The sequence below is a fragment of the Tiliqua scincoides genome, chromosome 9 (assembly GCF_035046505.1).
Source record: "Tiliqua scincoides isolate rTilSci1 chromosome 9, rTilSci1.hap2, whole genome shotgun sequence".
In the NCBI taxonomy this organism is placed as follows: Eukaryota; Metazoa; Chordata; class Lepidosauria; order Squamata; family Scincidae; genus Tiliqua; species Tiliqua scincoides.
The window spans coordinates 353,067-371,881 of record NC_089829.1 but is presented as its reverse complement, the minus strand read 5'-3'; the positions used below and the strand labels follow the sequence as shown (position 1 = coordinate 371,881).

Here is an 18,815-nt window from a genome sequence, read left to right as displayed (position 1 = left end):
TCCCTCCACACAGGGAGCTGTTCAGAGAAGAGAGCCCAGCCCTGGCTACCGGCAAGGAGTGGGAGACGGAGGGAGGCAGAGAGGGGGAGGCAGAGCAGAGAGAACCGTCCCCCAGCCCTGCTCTGGCCATTCCACGCTCCCGGCGATGATCGTGGCGCCTGGCCTCCCCGAGACACGCACCCCGCACGGCAGCCTCCCTCCTGCCCGCCCGTCCCTCCGATGGAAGGGCTGCCTGGGAGCTCCCACAACACCAGCCCGACCGGGGAGTGGCCGGCGCCCAGCGGCAGCTCTTGGGTGGCCGCCTTCCTCTGCCTCCTCATCCTGCTGACCATGGTGGGCAACTTCTGCCTCATCCTGCTGATCCTCAGCCAGCGGGCACTGCGCAACACCTCCAACTTCTTCCTGGTCTCGCTCTTCATGTCCGACCTGATGGTGGGCGGCGTGGTCATGCCCCCGGCCATGCTGAACCAGCTCTATGGCCGCTGGGTGCTGGGCGCCGCCTTCTGCCCCGTCTGGTTCTCCTTCGACGTGATGTGCAGCAGTGCCTCCATCCTCAACCTGTGCGTCATCAGCCTGGACCGCTACCTGCTCATCATCTCCCCGCTGCGCTACAAGCTGCGCATGACCTCCTGCCGGGCCCTGCTCCTTGTCCTGGCCACCTGGACGCTGGCTGCCCTGGTCTCCTTCTGGCCCATCAAGATGGGCTGGCACAAGGCGGACTTTGCCCTCCGGCCGCTCAACGCCACCTCGGCCCCTGAGGAGGAGGAATGCCGGCTCCTGGTCAGTCTGCCCTACGCCCTCATCGCCTCTGGCCTGACCTTCTTCCTCCCAGCAATCGCCATCCTCTTCACCTACTGCCGCATCCTCCTGGCTGCCAGGAAGCAGGCCGTCCAGGTGGCCTCACTCACCAACAACGTGGTCATCACGGCTGACGAACCAACGGAACAGGTAATATAACACACCTCTATGCGCCAGCTATTCTTTCCACAGCACCTCAACGCAAGTGGTACTTGGGCCCTGCCCCAAGCCGCTTACAATCTACAAACTAACTTAAGATTGACAACACAGGGGGGCAGGAAGGGATATGGAGGAGGGGCAAATATGGTTTCCGTGTGACATTCTTTGCTTAATTGCAGTAGGGACTGGGGCCAAGGCCTGGGGGTCAAACAAACTGGACTGGGAAACTGGATTCTGACAGGGGGCAACAGGCACTGAGGCCCAGACCTGCCCTTAAGCCCAGAGCTATGCGACACCAGCACTTACTCTGCGGAGAAGGAAATGCGCTCTGCTCTGCTCATACTCAGAGATGCTCATTCTGCAATGTCTTTCATGGGGCACACCCCAGAGTTCTCTGCAGTGTGTCCTAGTATGAAAGTGGACTTCCTCTTCAGGGCAGGCCATTCGCTCCCAAATCATGTGGCACTGAGAGAAATTAAATCACTCAAATGACTCTGATGAGAAACTGAGCAAAACAAGCCACTCTGCTCTTCGCCTGCGGCCCCCTCGCCTGAGTCACTGCTCTCCGGCATACCATCTGCTTTGGATCTGCACCAGGGGCAACTGGTGGTTCAGTCAGTCATCAGGCAGAAAGCACCCACCTTTCAAAGAGGTTGCTCATTGCAACACTTTGGCGCAACCCGTTCCTCTGGCCTTGTCTTCTTCCAAGGAACCCAGTTCAGCGACTCAAGCTGGAACCCGGGGGGGGGGGGGGGGGGGAGATGTGCTCCTTCAAATGTAGATGGTTACTTTTCTTTTCATATCTGAAAACACAAAATGAATAAGTGTGTTATTATTCAAAATTAACAATTGATTTATTGTTATCCCACTTTTTCCTGTTTATTCAAGACAGCTCATAGAACAAATATCTTTCAATTCACCATCATATGAAATGCACACACTTTCCCTTTCAATCCTAAACACATTTTTCCTGGAAGTAAGCCTTATGGAAGACACCAGGACTTACTCCCAAGAAACTGCATTTAGGATCTCGGCATTCATCTCCTACATCCATCTGGTGTTCTGCACCTATCTGAAATAAATCATCTCAAATAAACAAATCAAATAAAAGCAACAGATAGTCACATTCAAAAAAGGGACAAAGTTTCACTCATCTAATAAGACAATTTAAAAACCAGATGGAAATCAAAATTATGTTTGCACACCGCTGGTCACCTGTATGGTCACTCACTCTGGTTCTTCCTCCCCATCTAGGGATCTGCGGACAGGAAGTTTGTGGTTTTCAAAGAACCAGAAGTAAACAGTCCACCTCCTCAGTGTGGAGGAATTGTCAGGCTGGCACTGCTCAAACCTCCAGGGAGGGGGGAATTTCTGGGTCAGGGGTTACTTTTTGTCCTGCTTCCAGCTTGGTGCAATTCCTCTCTTCTGCTCCCCCATTACTGTTTGTATGACTTTTTGGGTGGTGGGGGATACTCTAATTGCAGAAAGAGAACAAGTGAGCTTGGGGAGAGTCTGGTCTGCAGGAGGGAAGCTGCCTTGGAGAAGCGTGATCAGATAAATCTCTGCCTCTCACAAGCCTTCCTGAATCATTAGCCTATGTGAAGTCTGATCTCTTAAGAACATGTTGATCCCTGATCCCTCTTCATGCTGTTGGGAAACGGCCAAAGGTCCTTCACCTCTGGAAGGAAGGAAGGAAGGTTTCCAACAATGGCAAGCAGACTGCGATGCTCACAAAGGGGATGGCTTGTTGATCAGCCCCTCATCAGAAGTAGGCTGCTCCTGCACATGGAGGTTTTGTTCAGCTTTCTTGGCGACAAGCTGTCCTATGGGCCTAGTCACAGTGACTTTAGCAACACTCTTCAAAAAGTAAGCAGACAGCTATTTAAGCTCAGCACCAGCAGTTCGTGGCAGTTAATTCCAGAGTGAATTTGGCCTTCCTGCTCCGTGTGCGCAGGGCAGAAAAGGGCCTGGGGCTGCTTGTTGAAACATGGCAAGAAATGTGCTCCCCCCCCCAATTTTGTGGGAGAAGCTGTTCTCTGGCTGCTGCGTTTCTCTCTCTCCCTCAGTCTTTTGTTCTCTTCCGGAGAAGGGAAACTGCAGTAGTCAAGACAAAAGCTTGTCAAAGGAGGAGGCAAAGCTGTCAAACCCATTGTTCAAGATTATGGAGGCCCTGCTAGTCTGGGCGGGGAGGGGAAGAGGCAGCTCCCCCCAAGTGCCACGTGCCACAGGCAGAACAGACACACAGGGCGGAAGAGTGCAGTAGGCCCGGGCAGTGATGACCAAAGAATTTCATGTGCTCCAACTGTTTCTGTTTACTGGTGAACAGAATGCCACAAGATGTGGCAATGGCTTTAAAGGGGAATTGGGCAAAGTCACGCCAGAGGGAGGCACATAGCTGGTTTCATCTTCCTTCTGAATGGGGCTCAGGAGGGAAGGCTGTGCGCTGTCAGAGGGGAGGATCTGACCTGAGCAGCTCTCCACCCTGGACTCATTTCAAAGGTCACTACATGCTTGGCACAGTAACGGGCTACAAACCCAACTCAGACATGAGCAGCCTCAGCCAGAGACAGGCCACTGCGCCAGTTCCGTGAGTCTGTGCTTGATGCTTGATGAGCTCAGTGCTTGATGTGTCAAACTGGCCCCAATAAAATGCTTTCTGTCCAGCAGAGTTTGAATCAGTCCTCGGATATGTTGTCCTGTAAAGCTTCATTGTGAGGCCGTAGGCAGCACCAAAGTGCACTGCAGATCATCACCCAGTTGTTTCTCTAAGTCAGGGGTCTCTAAACTTTTTGGCCGAAGGGCCACATCAAATATCTGGCAGTGTTGAGGGCTGGAAAAAAAATTAAATATAAAATTTAAATAAGTACATTAGAGATGGAACTTAGAAGGATGATTGAAATGAATGAATGGGCTCAAATGCCCAGGATGTCTCCAAGCACCAACACAGCCCGAGAAATAAAGCACATACTTAAATGGACCCCCTTCCTCCACCCCACAAGCACAACTCGGATTGTGTTTGGTCAACTGGGCCAGAGGCTCTCAGGGGATCAGAGGCTGGCTGCAGGCTGGATAGAGGCTCTTCGTGGGCCACATCTGGCCCCCGGGCCGGTGTTTGGAGACCCCTGTTCTAAGTCATGGAGCTGGCAGGATCTGCCTGAAGAAAAAGAGCATTTTGCCCTTCCACAGCTCTTGACATCACCGCACTGCAAACTATGGACATCCCAGAAAGGCCCAAATGCCTTGCCAGCCATGGGCAAGATTTATCCACTTTGGCACTCTGCCTCTGCAAAGGCTTCAGCAAGTCCAGCCTGGATTTTGGCTTGACAAGTGTTTTGCCTCACTTGGAAAATCAAATTAACCCCAGTGCCCAGTTCAGTCGGCACCCAACTAGCAGGAAGCCAGGCAAGTCCAAGCAGTTTTTTGCATTTGCGAGGTTTGGAATAAATGACAAAGTCGTTTGCCCAGCTCTGGGAAGGCTCCGATGCCTCTGTGCCACCAGCACAACTGCCCTGCTGCCCAACGTCACCCTCTGACAAATGATTAACGTTTCAGGCAAGTGAAATTTAATTTGCCAAAATCATTTAGGCACCAACGAGCTTGTTACAAGGAAGTGGAGCTCTGCCCAGAGGGTGTGTGTGCAATGGGTACAGCGCACACACACCCCTGCGACAGAACATCATGCTGAATGCAGAATTCAACTTCTTGGGAATCTTGGCTGTCCTTTCTTTTTTAAAAACAACACATTTCCAGCCCCTCTGGAGTCTAGTCCCAAGAGCCTGGCCTCCCCACAATCCCAGCTGCCCTTCTGTCATACTACCACCACCTAATGGACCAACCCAAAACAACAGAACAATGCTAGGAAACTACCCAACTGAGTCAGCACCTTGATCCATCTAGCTGAGAACTGCCAACGCTGACTGGCACCAATGCTCCAGGGTGGCAGACTGGAATTGTTCTCAGCACTCCCAGAGACATCCAGGACTGAACCTGGGATAGTTGGGATGCAAAAAGCAGGGGCTCCACCACTGAGCCATGAGATGATTATGTCACCAGTTGAACTTGGTGTGCCCAAGCCTCAAAGTAATTATTTGACTCCCAGACACAAATTGGAAACTTACAGGACAACCACAGTTCAACAGTTGTACAAATCCTGGAGGCCACACCTGGAGTATTGTGTCCAGTTCTGGTCACCGCATCTCAAAAAGGACATAGTGGAAATGGAAAAGGTGCAAAAGAGAGCGACTTAGGGCGCAATCCCTAAGGGCATAAGGGCAATGCAGCTCTGAGGTAAGGGAACAAACCTTCCCTTACTTTGAGGAGGCCTCCGTGAGTGACACCCAACTGCAGGATGCAGCACACGCCCCATTGGCACAGCAATGCCAGTGCTGGAAAGCACTGACATAAGGGGTTAGGTTTGCACCCTAAGATGATTCCTGGGCTGGGGCACCTTCCTTATGAGGAAAGGCTATGGCGTTTGGGCCTCTTCAGCCTGGAAAAGAGACGCCTGAGGGGGGACATGATTGAGACATACAAAATTATGCAGGGGATGGACAGAGTGGATAGAGAGACACTCTTTTCCCTCTCACACAATACCAGAACCAGGGGACATCCACTCAAATTGAGTGTGGGGAGAGTTATGACAGACAAAAGAAAATATTTCTTTACTCAGTGTGTGGTTGGTCTGTGGAACTCATTGCCACAGGATGTGATGATAGCATCAGGCTTAGATGCCTTTAAAAGGGGATTGTTATTTAGTTATTAGTTATTTGATTTTTATTTGATTTTTTTTTCTGTAAACCACTTTGTGAATTTTTTGTTAAAAAGCGGTATATAAATACGGTTAATCAATCATCATCATCATCATCCCTAGGACTGGTTTTTGGGCAAACTACTAAAGCCCCCCACCCCCACCCACGACTTTGTTATTTACAACTAAAGTGAGCACTCCATTGGGTGAAATTGAGTGATTAAGCGCCTCTGTGATTAGACCCTTGATACCACAGGATTTGGTTAGAAGATAGCAACACACATAAACACAACATCCTGGTCCCTCCTCCATGAACAAAGCTCACCTGCCCAGATGCATTTATCAAGCCCTGCAAACTTGTGAGGAACTTTTCAGGAACAAAAACTTTTCTGGAGCTCAGGGAGGGCAATACCGTCATGATTTCCTTGGCTTTCTGAAGCAGCTTCATCTGGGTTTATGAGCTCATTAGTCATGCCCGATGCCTCTCCATGCATTTTTGCAAATGCACGCGCATCAGGCATAGGCTTTTCCTTCCCCTTAAAAAGAGGAGGTAATTCACCAAGGAGATTGAAAGATTTAACTCAGTCACTTTCTCAGCTTCATATCCTGCAGGAGGAAAACAAACTTAATTGCCTTTAAATGCTTTGATCTAACGTTTTAGCTGCCCCCCCCCTCCAAACCCACACATTTTCTTTGCTGCATGTCCACATTTTGTTGACAGGTCTGCTGGCCATCAGTTGCAAATGCTTAGTTCGTAAATAATACTTTTAAGAAGAGATGCAGAGAAGCTGGAATCCTGTACTCCAATTTATCAGCAGGAGTGAAGAATTGAAAGCCCTACTGTGACTTTTTTTGAATGCTTCTAAATACAAAGCACGACAACAGTGGCATTTACTGTATGCCTTAATCATAAAAAAAAAAAAACCCACAATGGGCGCAATCCTAACCCCTTCTGTCAGTGCTTTCCAGCACTGACATAGCAGTGCCAATGGGACATGTGCTGCATCCTGCAGTTGGGGGTCACTCAAGGAGGCCTCCTCAAAATAAGGGAATGTTTGTTTCCTTCCCTCGGAGCTGCATTGCTGGAAAGCACTGACATAAGGGGTTAGGATTGCGCTGAATGGCTCTCAGCACCTTTGGCAAGCAGCGATAATTGAAAATGCCCCTTTCTCTGCTTATCCTACCTGTTCTTAATATACAGTTGTTTTGGCCCCATGACTGCATTTTGAACAAGCACCCTTGCCCTCACTTAAAAGTCTCACTGTGAGACATTTGCAGCTAGAAAACACAAGCCAGACTCATCACCCCGCTTTTGGACAGAACCAAGTGTGCTGGAAAGGACGTGGCAAATTTCGGGACCATCACAGGCACGCACAAAGTTACTGCCTGCTGAGCCAGACACTTGGTCCATCTCAGTCAGAGTCCTAGACACTGACTGGCAGCAGCTCTCCAAGTTTTTAGGAAGGAAGGTTTTAGTCCTCCCAAAACCTGTCACTAGAGATTATTTTTTAAATAGAGATGAACGCGGAGGCTTCTGCATGCAAATCAGGAGCTATACGCCTCCCCAATAAGAGGGGCCCTGCTGGATCAGACCCACTGGCCTGTAGTCCAACATCCCATTTCCCAAAGTGGCTCACTGGATACCTCCAAGCTGGAGAGGCATAACCCTCCCCCACCTCTGGTTCCCTGCAACAGAAATTCAGCAGGAGGTTGATGCTGCTGCTGAACCCAGAGGGAGAGAAAAGCCATCAGGACATTGCAATTTGTCTAGTCCCATTTTTAAGCCAACCACATCTTGTAGCAGTGAGTCCAACCGACTACATGCTGTGTGAAGACACCTCCTAAATCTCGCACAAATCTCCAGAAACCCCACAGATTGTAGCCTTACCTCGTACTGAAGTGCTCCAGTGATTGTGCTCGTTTGTCTCTTGTGCACCTTTTCCAGCTCTACAATATTCCTTCAGGAACACTGGTAGTAGCCAGACTCTTTGGCCCCAGGAGTCAAGGAAAACCTCACAGCCTTTGCATCCCAGGGCAGGGAAAAGGGATGTAGCACTTTCCTGGTATTCATCACTGCTGGCCATTGGCACATAAGAAAAGCCCTTCCGGATCAGGCCCGAGGCTTAGTTGGTCCAGCATCCCTCATCCTACAGGGACCCCTTCCCATTGCCTCTGGGGAGCCCACAAGCTGTGGAAAGTCCTCTTCCTCTCCCACCACTGCTTCCCTGCAGTCATGATTCAGAAGCCAGTCTAGTTTCCAACTAATTTTCTCTCCAACTGCTTCTCTAAGCATTAGCTTAGAAGAACATGGTACTGAAGGAATTTCAGTACCATGGACAGCAGCAACCAATATGAATATGATCAGCTCTGACTTCGCTTCTAACAGGGCAGCCCTATTAAGAAATTCTGAGCTGACTAATTGCCTGCCTTTAAAATTGAAATTAAGTGTTTGCCTATGTCTAAGACTTCGATGAAGGTGCCTCTGCAAGATGTCAAAGCCAGTGTCATATAATTTGCAATTCAATAGCTGGCAAGAGAAACTGTTCGGTGGGAGAGGCAGAGCAGGCAGGGCAAAGTCTTATTTTGCATGACATGAAATTAATTTTAAGGAACTACCTGCCACAGGAGGTGGTGATTGGTTTTAGTTTCTGTGGCTTTGAAAGGAGATTAGATAAACTAATGGAGGTATAAAGGTCTATCCAGGGCTATTAGACATTAGGTCTATGTAGAACCTTCAGGTTCAGAGATAGTCTACCTGTGAAAACCAGTTGCTGGAGAACGTGCACCAGGGATGATTTTTGTCTTCATGTCCTGCTCATGAGACGTTGTGGGAAGCAGGACCCTGGAATTAATGGCCCGTTGGTCTGATTAAGCAGCAACCTGGTCATGTTCTCATCACACCGCCTGAAAGGGAAGGTCAAGCTTAAGACTACAGCAAGCCTGAAATCAAAGCATCTGAAATCAAATAAGGCTGTCCAAATCTCAGCCCTGTGCATCAAAACCTGCCCCCAGCTGTTTAGTGATTAATTTGCAAATACAGCTCATATCCCTGTTGCTAAATTGTACACCTTGGTCAAATTATGCACAGAGAAAACACAAATCTGATCCTTGGAATTCCTTCTGAGACTCGATACATGCTGAGGGGCAACTGGTACAATAATCTTGCTGCCAACATTCCATTTTTTACTACCGCAGGCACCCACCTATATGTCAACCTCACAGATAAGTCAAGGGCAGGTTTTGAGTGAAAAACCATGGCATTTTCTATGACCCTCAGATAAGTTGGGGTTAACCTTAGGGGCGGGGGTGTCTGACTATAGTTTTGTCTGATTTTGCCTGAGGCCAGATCCTGAAAAATAACCTACTAGCAATTGTTACCTAAGAACTGTACAGTCTCTAATTTATTCAAAATATAGTAAAAGATCATAAGATACCTTCACCTTTTTGTAAACACTATCAGAGTAAGTGCACTATAAACAACATACCAGTAGAACAGTGGTTCCTAACCTGGGGTGCATGTACCCCAAGGGGTATTCAACAAGACCTTTAGGGGTACTTGAAAAAGAATTGAATAATGGCAGAAAAAGGTAGGTAGTGCTCCAGAATGCCTTGCAGGACCAGCAAGGCAGGAAGGGAAGTAGCTAGTTGGCTGTGAAAGCCCCACCAATTGCTAGTTTTTGTCCTCAGTTCATGTATAAATCAGTGATTGAAAACCAGCACAGTCAAAAAGCTGAAACATAATATGGAAAGTGATAAATCACCAAGAATTTCTCAGGACACTTCTGGTGCAAAACAGTGTAAAGGCAGAGTCTTCAGTTCTTCAAACAAATAAAAAGAGAAAAATACTGTGATGAATACATGAAGTCTGGGGTTTCATATAGAGGAGATTATTCATATAAATTACAAACATTTAGCTAATATGAGGGGTATAATTTATGGAATTAGGTTGCCAAGTGAAAAAAGGTTGGGAACCACTGCAGGCGAACCATTAATCAAATCCTCCTTTAAAGTGCCTGGTGCGTTAAGCCAGAGGCTCTGCATATAACATACAAAGTGTGCAATTCAATTTACAGTGGAGAGACAAACAATAAGGAATGACTTTGAGCAAGTACAGCTGCACATGGTTGCAACCCTATTTACTCAGAAGTAGACCCAGTGCTTTCCATGGGTGTTATTTTTAAACAATGGTGCACTGAATTGTAGTCTGTGACTTTGTTTCAAATGGAAAGGAGGATTACTTCCTGGTGTTTAAAAAAACAGACCTCTGCCAAATGCAACCATTTGCAAAAAGGAACGAGGCTGCAGCAGAGTCTTCTAAAGAGACTTACTTGATTTCAAAGAAGACTTCAGCTCTGGCTTTTTCTCAGGAGGAAAATAAAAAGTTAACTTTGGCTGCAGCTTTGCCCTGGAAGGGTTGCCTTAGAGATTAACAGCCCTCTAATTATCTCTGCATTACTTCTCTGGTGCTGTGAGTTGCTTGAACAGCCGACTAAGTGACCTCGGACATAAGACAAGGTGATGATCGAAATTTGATTAGCAGAAATTTCTCACCCTATAGGTGAATAGCTAGGGTAATTGGATGCTCTTATAGGTCAGGTTAAAAAGAAGGAAGTTTAGAAAGAATGGAGTGGAATGGCCAACGGGACATGGGGATGGATAGAATTAAAAGGTGCAACAGACATTATATGAAGGATCCATGGTGGTCCTATAGTCCATTGGAAATGCTACCCACTCTGAGCAGACCTGCATCTATGCTTTTCCACAAACCCATGAGGACTGGAAACTTGCTTTGTAAAGAAAGTTCAGCTACTTGTTGGAAGGCAAATTTCACATCCCTCTGAAGCCAAACCAACCCTCAATTCATAAAATACAAATGTCATGTGTACTGCTGTGACCCGGTAGTAAATGTTAAATAAAGGTAGAACAATAAGGAATTCTCTGGAGTGCTGGGATCATTCCTAGGGTGGCAAACATGCAGCAGGGACGTCTGCCCTCCTGTGGCTATCATTGGAATGGCATGTGTGTTGGCTACCTTCAGTCTCGAAAGACTCTGGTATCGTGCTCTGAATGGTGGTTCTGGAACAGCGTCTAGTGTGCCTGAAAAGGCCGATTCGGGAGTGACAATCCCTTCCACACTGGGAGCAAGTGCAGTCTGTCCCTGGTCTGTCTCCCTGGCTATGGGCCTTCCTTCTTTGCCTCTTAGCTTCAGACTGTTGGCCAAGTGTCTCTTCAAACTGGGAGAGGCCATGCTGCACAGCCTGCCTCCAAGCGGGCCGCTCAGAGGCCAGGGTTTCCCACCTGTTGAGGTCCACTCCTAAGGCCTTCAGATCTCTCTTGCAGATGTCCTTGTATCGCAGCTGTGGTCTACCTGTAGGGCGCTTTCCTTGCACGAGTTCTCCATAGAGGAGATCCTTTGGGATCCGGCCATCATCCATTCTCACGACATGACTGAGCCAACGCAGGCGTCTCTGTTTCAGCAGTGCATACATGCTAGGGATTCCACCACGTTCCAGGACTGTGTTGTTTGGAACTTTGTCCTGCTTCTTGTTGGAACAGCTTCTTGTTGGACCAGACTCTTCTTTGTGAGTCTGGAAAACGTGGTAGCTGCTTTACCGATGTGTTTGTTTAGCTTGGTATCGAGAGAAAGAGTGTTGGAGATCATTGAGCCAAGGTACACAAAGTCATGGACAACCTCCAGTTCATGCACAGAGATTGTAATGCAGGGAGGTGAATCCACATCCTGAACCACGACCTGTGTTTTCTTAAGGCTGATTGTCAGTCCAAAATCTTGGCAGGCCTTGCTAATGTTGCATGTTGGAATGGCAACATGGCTGGCAAGCAGGCAGCAGCAGAAAGGAGGAAGATCTTCTGGAGCAAGATCTGAAACAAGACATGGCAGCAAACATTGGGTCAACCTTGCAGAGAATGGCAGCCAATACGTAGCCAAGTTGGCTATATGGAGCCTCCATATCCAGTATGTCTGATCACCAAATGTTGGGGTCAAACAGTGTTGGGGGGGGAGGGAGGAGTGCTGTCTTCCTGCCCAGTTGGAGGGTGCTATTGGAAACAGGATATTGGGGTAGATGGAACTGCAGGTTGATTCAGCCACAGCTCTGCTTTTTGTGCTTGTGGCTAAACAGAATCTTCAATTTTAGAAGCAGTCTATCTTCAAATATCACATGGGTGACAGTCAACAGGGGAGGGGCTGTGGCCTTCCTCCCCTGCTTGACAGCATTTTGCAAGGATTCTGGAGAGCCACAGTCGGTCGGACAAGACTGAGCTAGGAGAAGGTCTCAGCCAGTGGCATCACTCTCACTGGGGAGAGGCTTTCAGTCTGCATCTCAGTGGAGAAGCGTCTCATCTGGGCTGGGGTTCACGTGGCTTTCTGGCCGTTGGGGATGAGGCTGATACCAGAGAGAGGCAGGTAGATGCCTGTAGATCCCTCACACACTTTTTCTCCTCCTCAGGGTCACAGGGCACACAGCCAACTGACAGCCACAAGTGACAACCGCAAGTTTGCCAACAAGCACAGCAAGCGGGCCCTGAAAGCCAGCCTGACGCTGGGCATCCTCTTGGGCATGTTCTTCGTGGCCTGGCTCCCCTTCTTCATGTGCAACATGGTGCAGGTAAGCCATGCCAATGCATGTGGGTGCCAGGGAGTCAGAAGATTTCCTGCTTGGCACTCAGGCAGCCTATTTTAAGCACAGCAAGCATGTCCTGATGTTATCCTTAGAACCGCTGCGCAGGGTAAAAGCAAGCATGATCTCCACATTGCAGAGCTGTAAGACTGAGGCTGAGACAGAGCGGCCTGAATGCTGCAATCACATCCCAGAGATACACAACAATATGACCACCACCAGATGGCAAGCCCACATTATGGTTTGCGAAATAGCATGACAGGACACCGCTGAAACTGGCGGGTCATTGTGGGTCCCAGCTCTTTCTTGGGAAAGGTTGAATGCCCTAAATATTGCAGGTAGGCAGGCAGAGACCCCCCCCCTTCCAGCAGAGGCTGACTGGAAGGATGCTGGGCCAGAACAAGTTATCAAAGAGATGCAGCTGGCAGGCTCCTCTTTGGGGTCACAGTTTTCTGCAAGGCACCCACAATTCAAGGCCTGGATGTCTCTCTCACCCTCCCTCCGTCCCTTCCTCTCCTCCAGGCAGCCTGCAACTGTGTTTCTGCAGACTTCTTCGACATGCTGACGTGGCTGGGCTACTGCAATAGCACCATGAACCCCATCATCTACCCACTCTTCATGCGGGACTTCAAGCGGGCCATGGCCAAGTACCTACCCTGCTGTCGGCGTGCCTGGGAACACCGGCCCACCCCTGTCTCACTCTCCATGAGGAACTCCAACAGCGGGCCCCGGCCAGGTGTGTCCCTCAAGAACGTTCTGACCCTGCAGGGGGACACGGACTCAGCTGACTCCATTACCCACCTTGATGGGCACCACAGCCAGCGCCTGGGGTCCCTGCCGGCCACGGGAGCAGACTCCGTGACCCTCTTCAACCCGGAGCAACTGGACCAAGAGCCCCACCCGCTGAACACCCCCATGGACTGAGGCTGTTCATCCAGGAAGCTGTCTGAGTGCATTGTGATCCACCAGCCCTCCAAGCAGACTCCTGTCCTGCTGCCTCACAATGAGCAGGCCACCTGGGCAATCAGCTCAGGCTGCCCCTGTCAGCAGTGAGCCTGGTCCACGCTGTTTCCCGGGTCAGTGCCAAAACGCTTAACTCTGCCCTGCACAAGTGGAACACCTGTTAGAAGAAGAGGGAAGCTTCAGGATGCAGTGCAAAGCGGGGGGAGCGCATCCAATGATACGCACATGGTGCACCCCTCGCAGAACCTCCCGGCACAACAGCTGCCTTTTCTCCTTTCCGCAGCTCATTTCTGTCCCCCTAGCACAACTTGCACGTCAGTGCCAGGAACGGTCGAGCACTGTCGTCTTCTTTCCATGAGAAAACACTCAGATGAGACCACTGCTGTTAACTTTGCTGGAATTCGTATGTTAGAACTTCCCACACAGTTGACCCGTCTTCACACTCTGTGGATTTGTGACACGTGCTCAAAATGCAGCCCACACGCTGACGTTGCTCCCTCATGCAAAGTGTGCATCACACACACTTTGCAATAAACATTTTCCTCCCCGCTTCTTTTCAAACACAGCCAAAGCTGAATTCGGGCCCTCCTAAAATGCTGCCACTCTTTCCCACCACCACCAACTTGAGCAACTGTGACACAACCAGGTACCTCTGGCTCATTCTGGCTGGACTGGTTTAACTTTTGAAAAGCCTGAGCCAAACTTCCACCTTTGGAGTCCTGCTCCGCAGTCTCCAAGCAAGAGTTTGCAACAGCTGACCATGCCGTCAGCTGCACAGTCACCAAGCAGCAACAGAAGGCTTTTCACACTGTCTGCTCAAGAGGGAACATCCCACCCAGTGTATCCAACTGTGACTTGACATTTTTCTTATATTTCTTTGTAAAAAAAACAAGTACATTCTGATCTACACTGCAAGCACATGTGCATTCTGGACTTGTGGACATGCAGAATGACACTAAGCCTGACTAAAACGGCAGACTACAGAGTCAGTTGCTTTATTTCCCAACAGACACATCCATAGGTCTCTCTTGCAAATTTCCATAATGCCCAACATTTCAGTTTTTTACAAGTCATGAAACACAGTGAATGGCTGGAAGCTCCCACAGTCCACAAACTGGAACTGCTTCCAGAAAACATGAAATGACCACAGGGGTCTGGTGCACAAGAGACTGAACTGTGCAAAAAGTGAGTTGAAGGGCTTGGCTGCGGGGGAGAGGCGGTGAGAACCGAGCGAGTGGGGGACGCACTGTGGTCAGCAGGACCACTGGTGAGCGAGAGTCCATCTTGGCGCTTCTGTGCGGGTGCGACATTATTCATCATTTTATTTGGCTCCACAACCCATGGTCACCTCCGCTAAATTGGCACCCTGTCTGTCTGCCAGGTCGGGGCTCCAGGCAGTTTGTATGTGGGTTCCCAGGGGTCTCCCACCCAGGCACTGAAGAGACTGAAGCCTGCCTACCTACAGCAAGGGGGCTGCACCCATCCCACAGATCATGCATCAAAACCACCTGGGGGTCATTCTGCATCATTCTGCCTTGGACCCTGATGGATCATATCCAAGAATTTTCTCAGAGCTTCGTGAAGCAACGCTGAAAAGTCCAGGCACTTTGGGAACTCTCCTGAGGTAGGACCCCCTGAAATGAATAGGGATTACATGGGGGTCAGGGGAGGAGGGCTTCCCAGTAGATTTGTGCTCTAGCTTCCTCAGGAGCCCAGGAAGTGAAGTTCACAAGAAGTGGCCTAGGGAGGGATCAATTCTGCCATGGACCCAAGTCCTTCCTGATCTCAGCTGCTTTTTTATATTGTTCTTTTCCAGTCTGTACATTTGTAAATAAATAGATTTGTTTAAAAAACAAAACAAACAAACAAAAAAGCCCACAGATTTCATTGAGTCTGTCTCTTGCTCTTTCCTCCAAAAAAAAAAAATTGCTCTTTGGAGGCTGCCCTGAACCTAACCTAAGGAACTCACTGGCACAGGGTGAGTTATAGGGAGAGGGCCATTGTTCAACAGCGAAGAGCAGGCGCTTTGCATGCAGAAGGTCCCAGGTTCCACCCCTCCCGCCTGCAGTTCAAAGGGCTTCTAATCTTGGACAGCTGCTACCAGGCAGGGCACACAGCACAAGGCTAGGCAAAGACAAGGTCAGACTCTGCATGGCAGCTCCATATGCCAGACAATAGGCAGTCATTAGCCACAATAACCAAGAATGCAGCATCCATATTCAAAGACAAAGACCTTTCCTCTTCATTGAATTAGAACTCACCCAACGCAGAAGGGCTGGAAGCTGGTCCAGAACCAAAATAGGGAAGCAACTTGTTCCCTACAACATGGAACTTGTTGCATGTGGCAAAAGGCCACTGGCTTAGATGGCTCTTCTGGATTACAGATACTCATAGAGGAGGAAAGGTTTACCAACAGCCAGCAGTTGCCAGAGGACAATGGAGCCTCCATGTCCAGAACCAGTCTACCTCCCATTACAACACTGCCAGGGGAAACAATAAGGGAGGTCATCTCTCAGGTGCCTCAGGTGCCCCCAAGAACTTCAGAGCCGAGGCACAGCAGAGGTAACCTCCCTTACAAAGTGATTCATTATATTCTTAACTTCCTGCCATAAGCACTACGGCTGCAATGCAGAGATTTCTGGCAGACTCAGGGCAAATATGACCACCACCATCATGCCAAGTTATCTCTCATGTTATGTAAGCGTCGGAGCACTTGCAGAACAAATATGCTGGTCAGTTACTCCAGAAAGTTCTGGGGAACGTGCAGAACAAATGGCCAATGAACCTTCTTGGTCTGGCAGTTTCTGGCTACTCTCGGCATCGGCGATGCTCTTCTGCTCCACATCTGCCTCCTGCGGTGGGTCTTGCGGGCAGGATCCATGGCTGGATACTGGCTCCCATGACCAGTAGTCCTTGCCATTCTCTTGTCCTCCCCGCCTGCTTTGCTTCTCCTGGGCAGGGCTGTGTAGACTCACTTCCGGGCCCTGCTTGGGTTCATCAGAGAGACAGGCAAGACTCCCCTGCTCTTCCAGGCGACACTCACAGGTCTTGACACCCACGGCCTTCAGGATCGTGTCCATCTGCTTCATGTAGTCCAGGTGGCCACTGACCTGGAAAGAACCACAAAAAAGTGCTCTGAGGGGGACACAGAGACCCGAAATGAGCGCCTCAGGCCACAACAGCAGATGGCCCTGGAGGGAGAACATGGCTGTGTTGTTTTTATTTTCAGGCACAGTGCAAGTTTCACTGGCACCCAAGTTGGCACACCAAGTTCTAACCCTGCTACCCAGCAGCGTGCCAATCGCCATCTCTACCACCTGCTTCTTGGGCTTGAAAAGATGGATGTGGGGTGGAGAGAGGAGAGTGGGGGGCTTCTGCTCCCCTCTTCCTTTTCCAAACCAGGCGAGCAGGAAGAGTGGTGGAGACGACAGCTCAACCGTGGGGTGGGGGCACCCACCAGTCCGCTTCCTGTCCTGACGGATGGGACTGTTCCCTGCGTATGTTCTCCTGACTTTCTCATCGGAATCTAAAGCACTTGGAATGCAGGAAGACTAGAGAGATCTCAGTCATTTCAGAGAGACTGGGAATCCGGAAGGCAGCCTGGGAAGAACCTGCTCTTCTGTTCTGATGCGAGATCTTAATCTTGGAAAGGAGGACTGAAGGGACACAGAAGGGACCTGCCCGTTGCATTTTCCCTGCTGTGATTCAGGTTGTTTTCAAGGGAAACTTTTCTGGAAGATGCTGCGGCCACTCAGGAGAACAGGGTTTCCAGGAGTAGCCAATGGATTGTGATGGGAAGCCCCATAAGGCGGCAGCACCCCCTCCCATTTGCCCTCAGCACCTGCAGGTACACTGCATCAGATGAGGGAGGCTCCGTGTAGCCCCCTGACAGGTTCCGCCACCCCTTTTTCTGTGAATGTGTCCAGAGAAGCAGCCCTGGAAGAGTTCAAGGGCAGGAGACGCAGGAGCCTGAAATAAACCCTGGCGGCTTTTCTGAGTCGCGTCTCTGACTGCGGCAGTCTACAGCTGTCATCGGCCCAGCTGGGCTTTGTGAGGGGGAAGAGATTAGAAGTCTTAATTAAGGAACCCATCAGAGGCTGAATGGGCAGAATCTCCCAGTCTCGACAGTGCTGTCGAAGGGCAGACAGGGAGGCAGAGGAAGGTCCCCCTCTTTCTATCAGCAGCTCTAGGTGCCCTGATCCAGGCCCCCCCCCCCGTGGCACACGTGTGGAGAAGAGAGACTTAACTCTCCACACTCCTCCAGTCCCAATCTGGACTGGGGAGGAGGGAATCTCCACGCCTGCCATTTGCCCTGCAAGGGAAAGCTGCCACTCAAACAGGAATGAGACTGCAGAGAAGGAGGAATTGAATCATTCTCACCCTGATTTCCAGGGGCAGGCTGGGGGTGCAAGTCTCCCCTTCCACCAGCTTTTAAATATTTTGCTGACTCCTTTTACCTGGCAGCACATTTGGCATCCATTTTGCTTTTTTAACTGATGTTTTGCTTAGGTGCTTCTTCCGAAGAAAAGGACGGTATGATGGTTTTTTTGAAAGAAACAGCAATACTGCAATAAACGACCATGAACGTTCTTGTTCTCAGGCTCTGCCAGAAGCAGTTTTTAAGTGGCACAGTCCAGCAGAAGCTTTAAGCTTAATTCGTGCTTTACTTGAATTCCGTCAGGTGGTCCTGGGCTATCCTCACCAGAGTCTTAGCGGTTAGATCAGGATTACTGTATTGTATTGTAGGCAATACTGAGAGAAAGCAGGCTGCCCCAGGTTAACCTAGTGAGTTAGTGGCATAGGTGAGAGCGGAACCAGGGGCTCTCTGATTGGTCGCTTGCCACACAGTCCTGCTCCATTCCCCCCCCCCCGTGACCTTTGCTGTTCCAGTCCAACTCTTCAACTCTCTGAAGAACCATCTCATGCCATGCAAGGGAACTGCTGTTTTGCATGGAAAACATCCCAGGGTGAACCCCTGACAGCGCCTCTGGGTAGGGCTGGAAAACAGCCCTTGCCCAAAAACCTTGGAGAACTGCTGCCAGTCAGAGCAGGCAGTCCTGACTTAGATGGGCCGAAGGACTGACTCAGCACGCAGCAGGCTGCTACATCACTTACCACCGAAGAGAGATCCACATTGACCATCCTTCGGTCGTCCAGGTTCACAGGCTGCAGCCCGGCCACGTTAAGCTGAACAGAGGATGTCCGATAGACAAAGCTCAGCAGCCAGTCTCCCCTAGAGAAGGAACATTGAGCAGCAGGCATGAGTGACTCAAGACAGAGAGCTAAAGAACCCAAAGTCTGTCTGACCCAGTCTTCCAATTTCACTCTTAAGAACCATTCACAGTCCTATTTCCTTGCATCCTGCTTAAAAGGGGCATCATAATAAGTGTGCGGTTAGAAAAAAGGACAAATGTTTAGCTTTGTGGCAGAGGGGGCCCTCTTTCCATCACACTCCAGGCTTCAGGCCTTCCAGGCTAACCTCTCCAGGGCACAAGGAACTGCTGGTGGAC

General features: G+C 49.8%; 2 protein-coding genes across 4 annotated transcripts in view; one reads left to right on the top strand and one right to left on the bottom strand.

The window, feature by feature from the left end:
• Positions 1-219: 219 nt before the first annotated feature.
• Positions 220-13,266, top strand: HTR6 (5-hydroxytryptamine receptor 6). Its single transcript, XM_066637885.1, has 3 exons — positions 220-948; positions 12,172-12,330; positions 12,865-13,266. The coding sequence occupies exons 1-3, from the start codon at positions 220-222 to the stop codon at positions 13,264-13,266; spliced, it is 1,290 nt and encodes a 429-aa protein (XP_066493982.1).
• A 1,018-nt stretch (positions 13,267-14,284) lies between these two features.
• Positions 14,285-18,815, bottom strand: part of TMCO4 (transmembrane and coiled-coil domains 4) — a 28,488-nt gene continuing 23,957 nt past the window's right edge. For all 3 annotated transcript variants that reach the window (XM_066637348.1, XM_066637349.1, XM_066637347.1), the window contains exons 13-14: positions 18,421-18,538; positions 14,285-16,415 (exon numbers count right to left, since the gene is read on the bottom strand). In XM_066637348.1, the coding sequence (XP_066493445.1) occupies positions 15,999-16,415; positions 18,421-18,538 (535 nt within the window). In that variant the 3' untranslated portion in view covers positions 14,285-15,998. The remainder of the gene's footprint in view (positions 16,416-18,420; positions 18,539-18,815) is intronic.

Excerpts from the sequence above, each read along its gene's own strand:
- HTR6 (XM_066637885.1), top strand. The coding sequence starts at position 220 with ATGGAAGGGCTGCCTGGGAGCTCCCACAACACCAGCCCGACCGGGGAG. Across the intron at positions 949-12,171 it reads CTGACGAACCAACGGAACAG|GGTCACAGGGCACACAGCCA; the intron begins GTAATATAACAC and ends TCTCCTCCTCAG. Across the intron at positions 12,331-12,864 it reads TCATGTGCAACATGGTGCAG|GCAGCCTGCAACTGTGTTTC; the intron begins GTAAGCCATGCC and ends CCTCTCCTCCAG.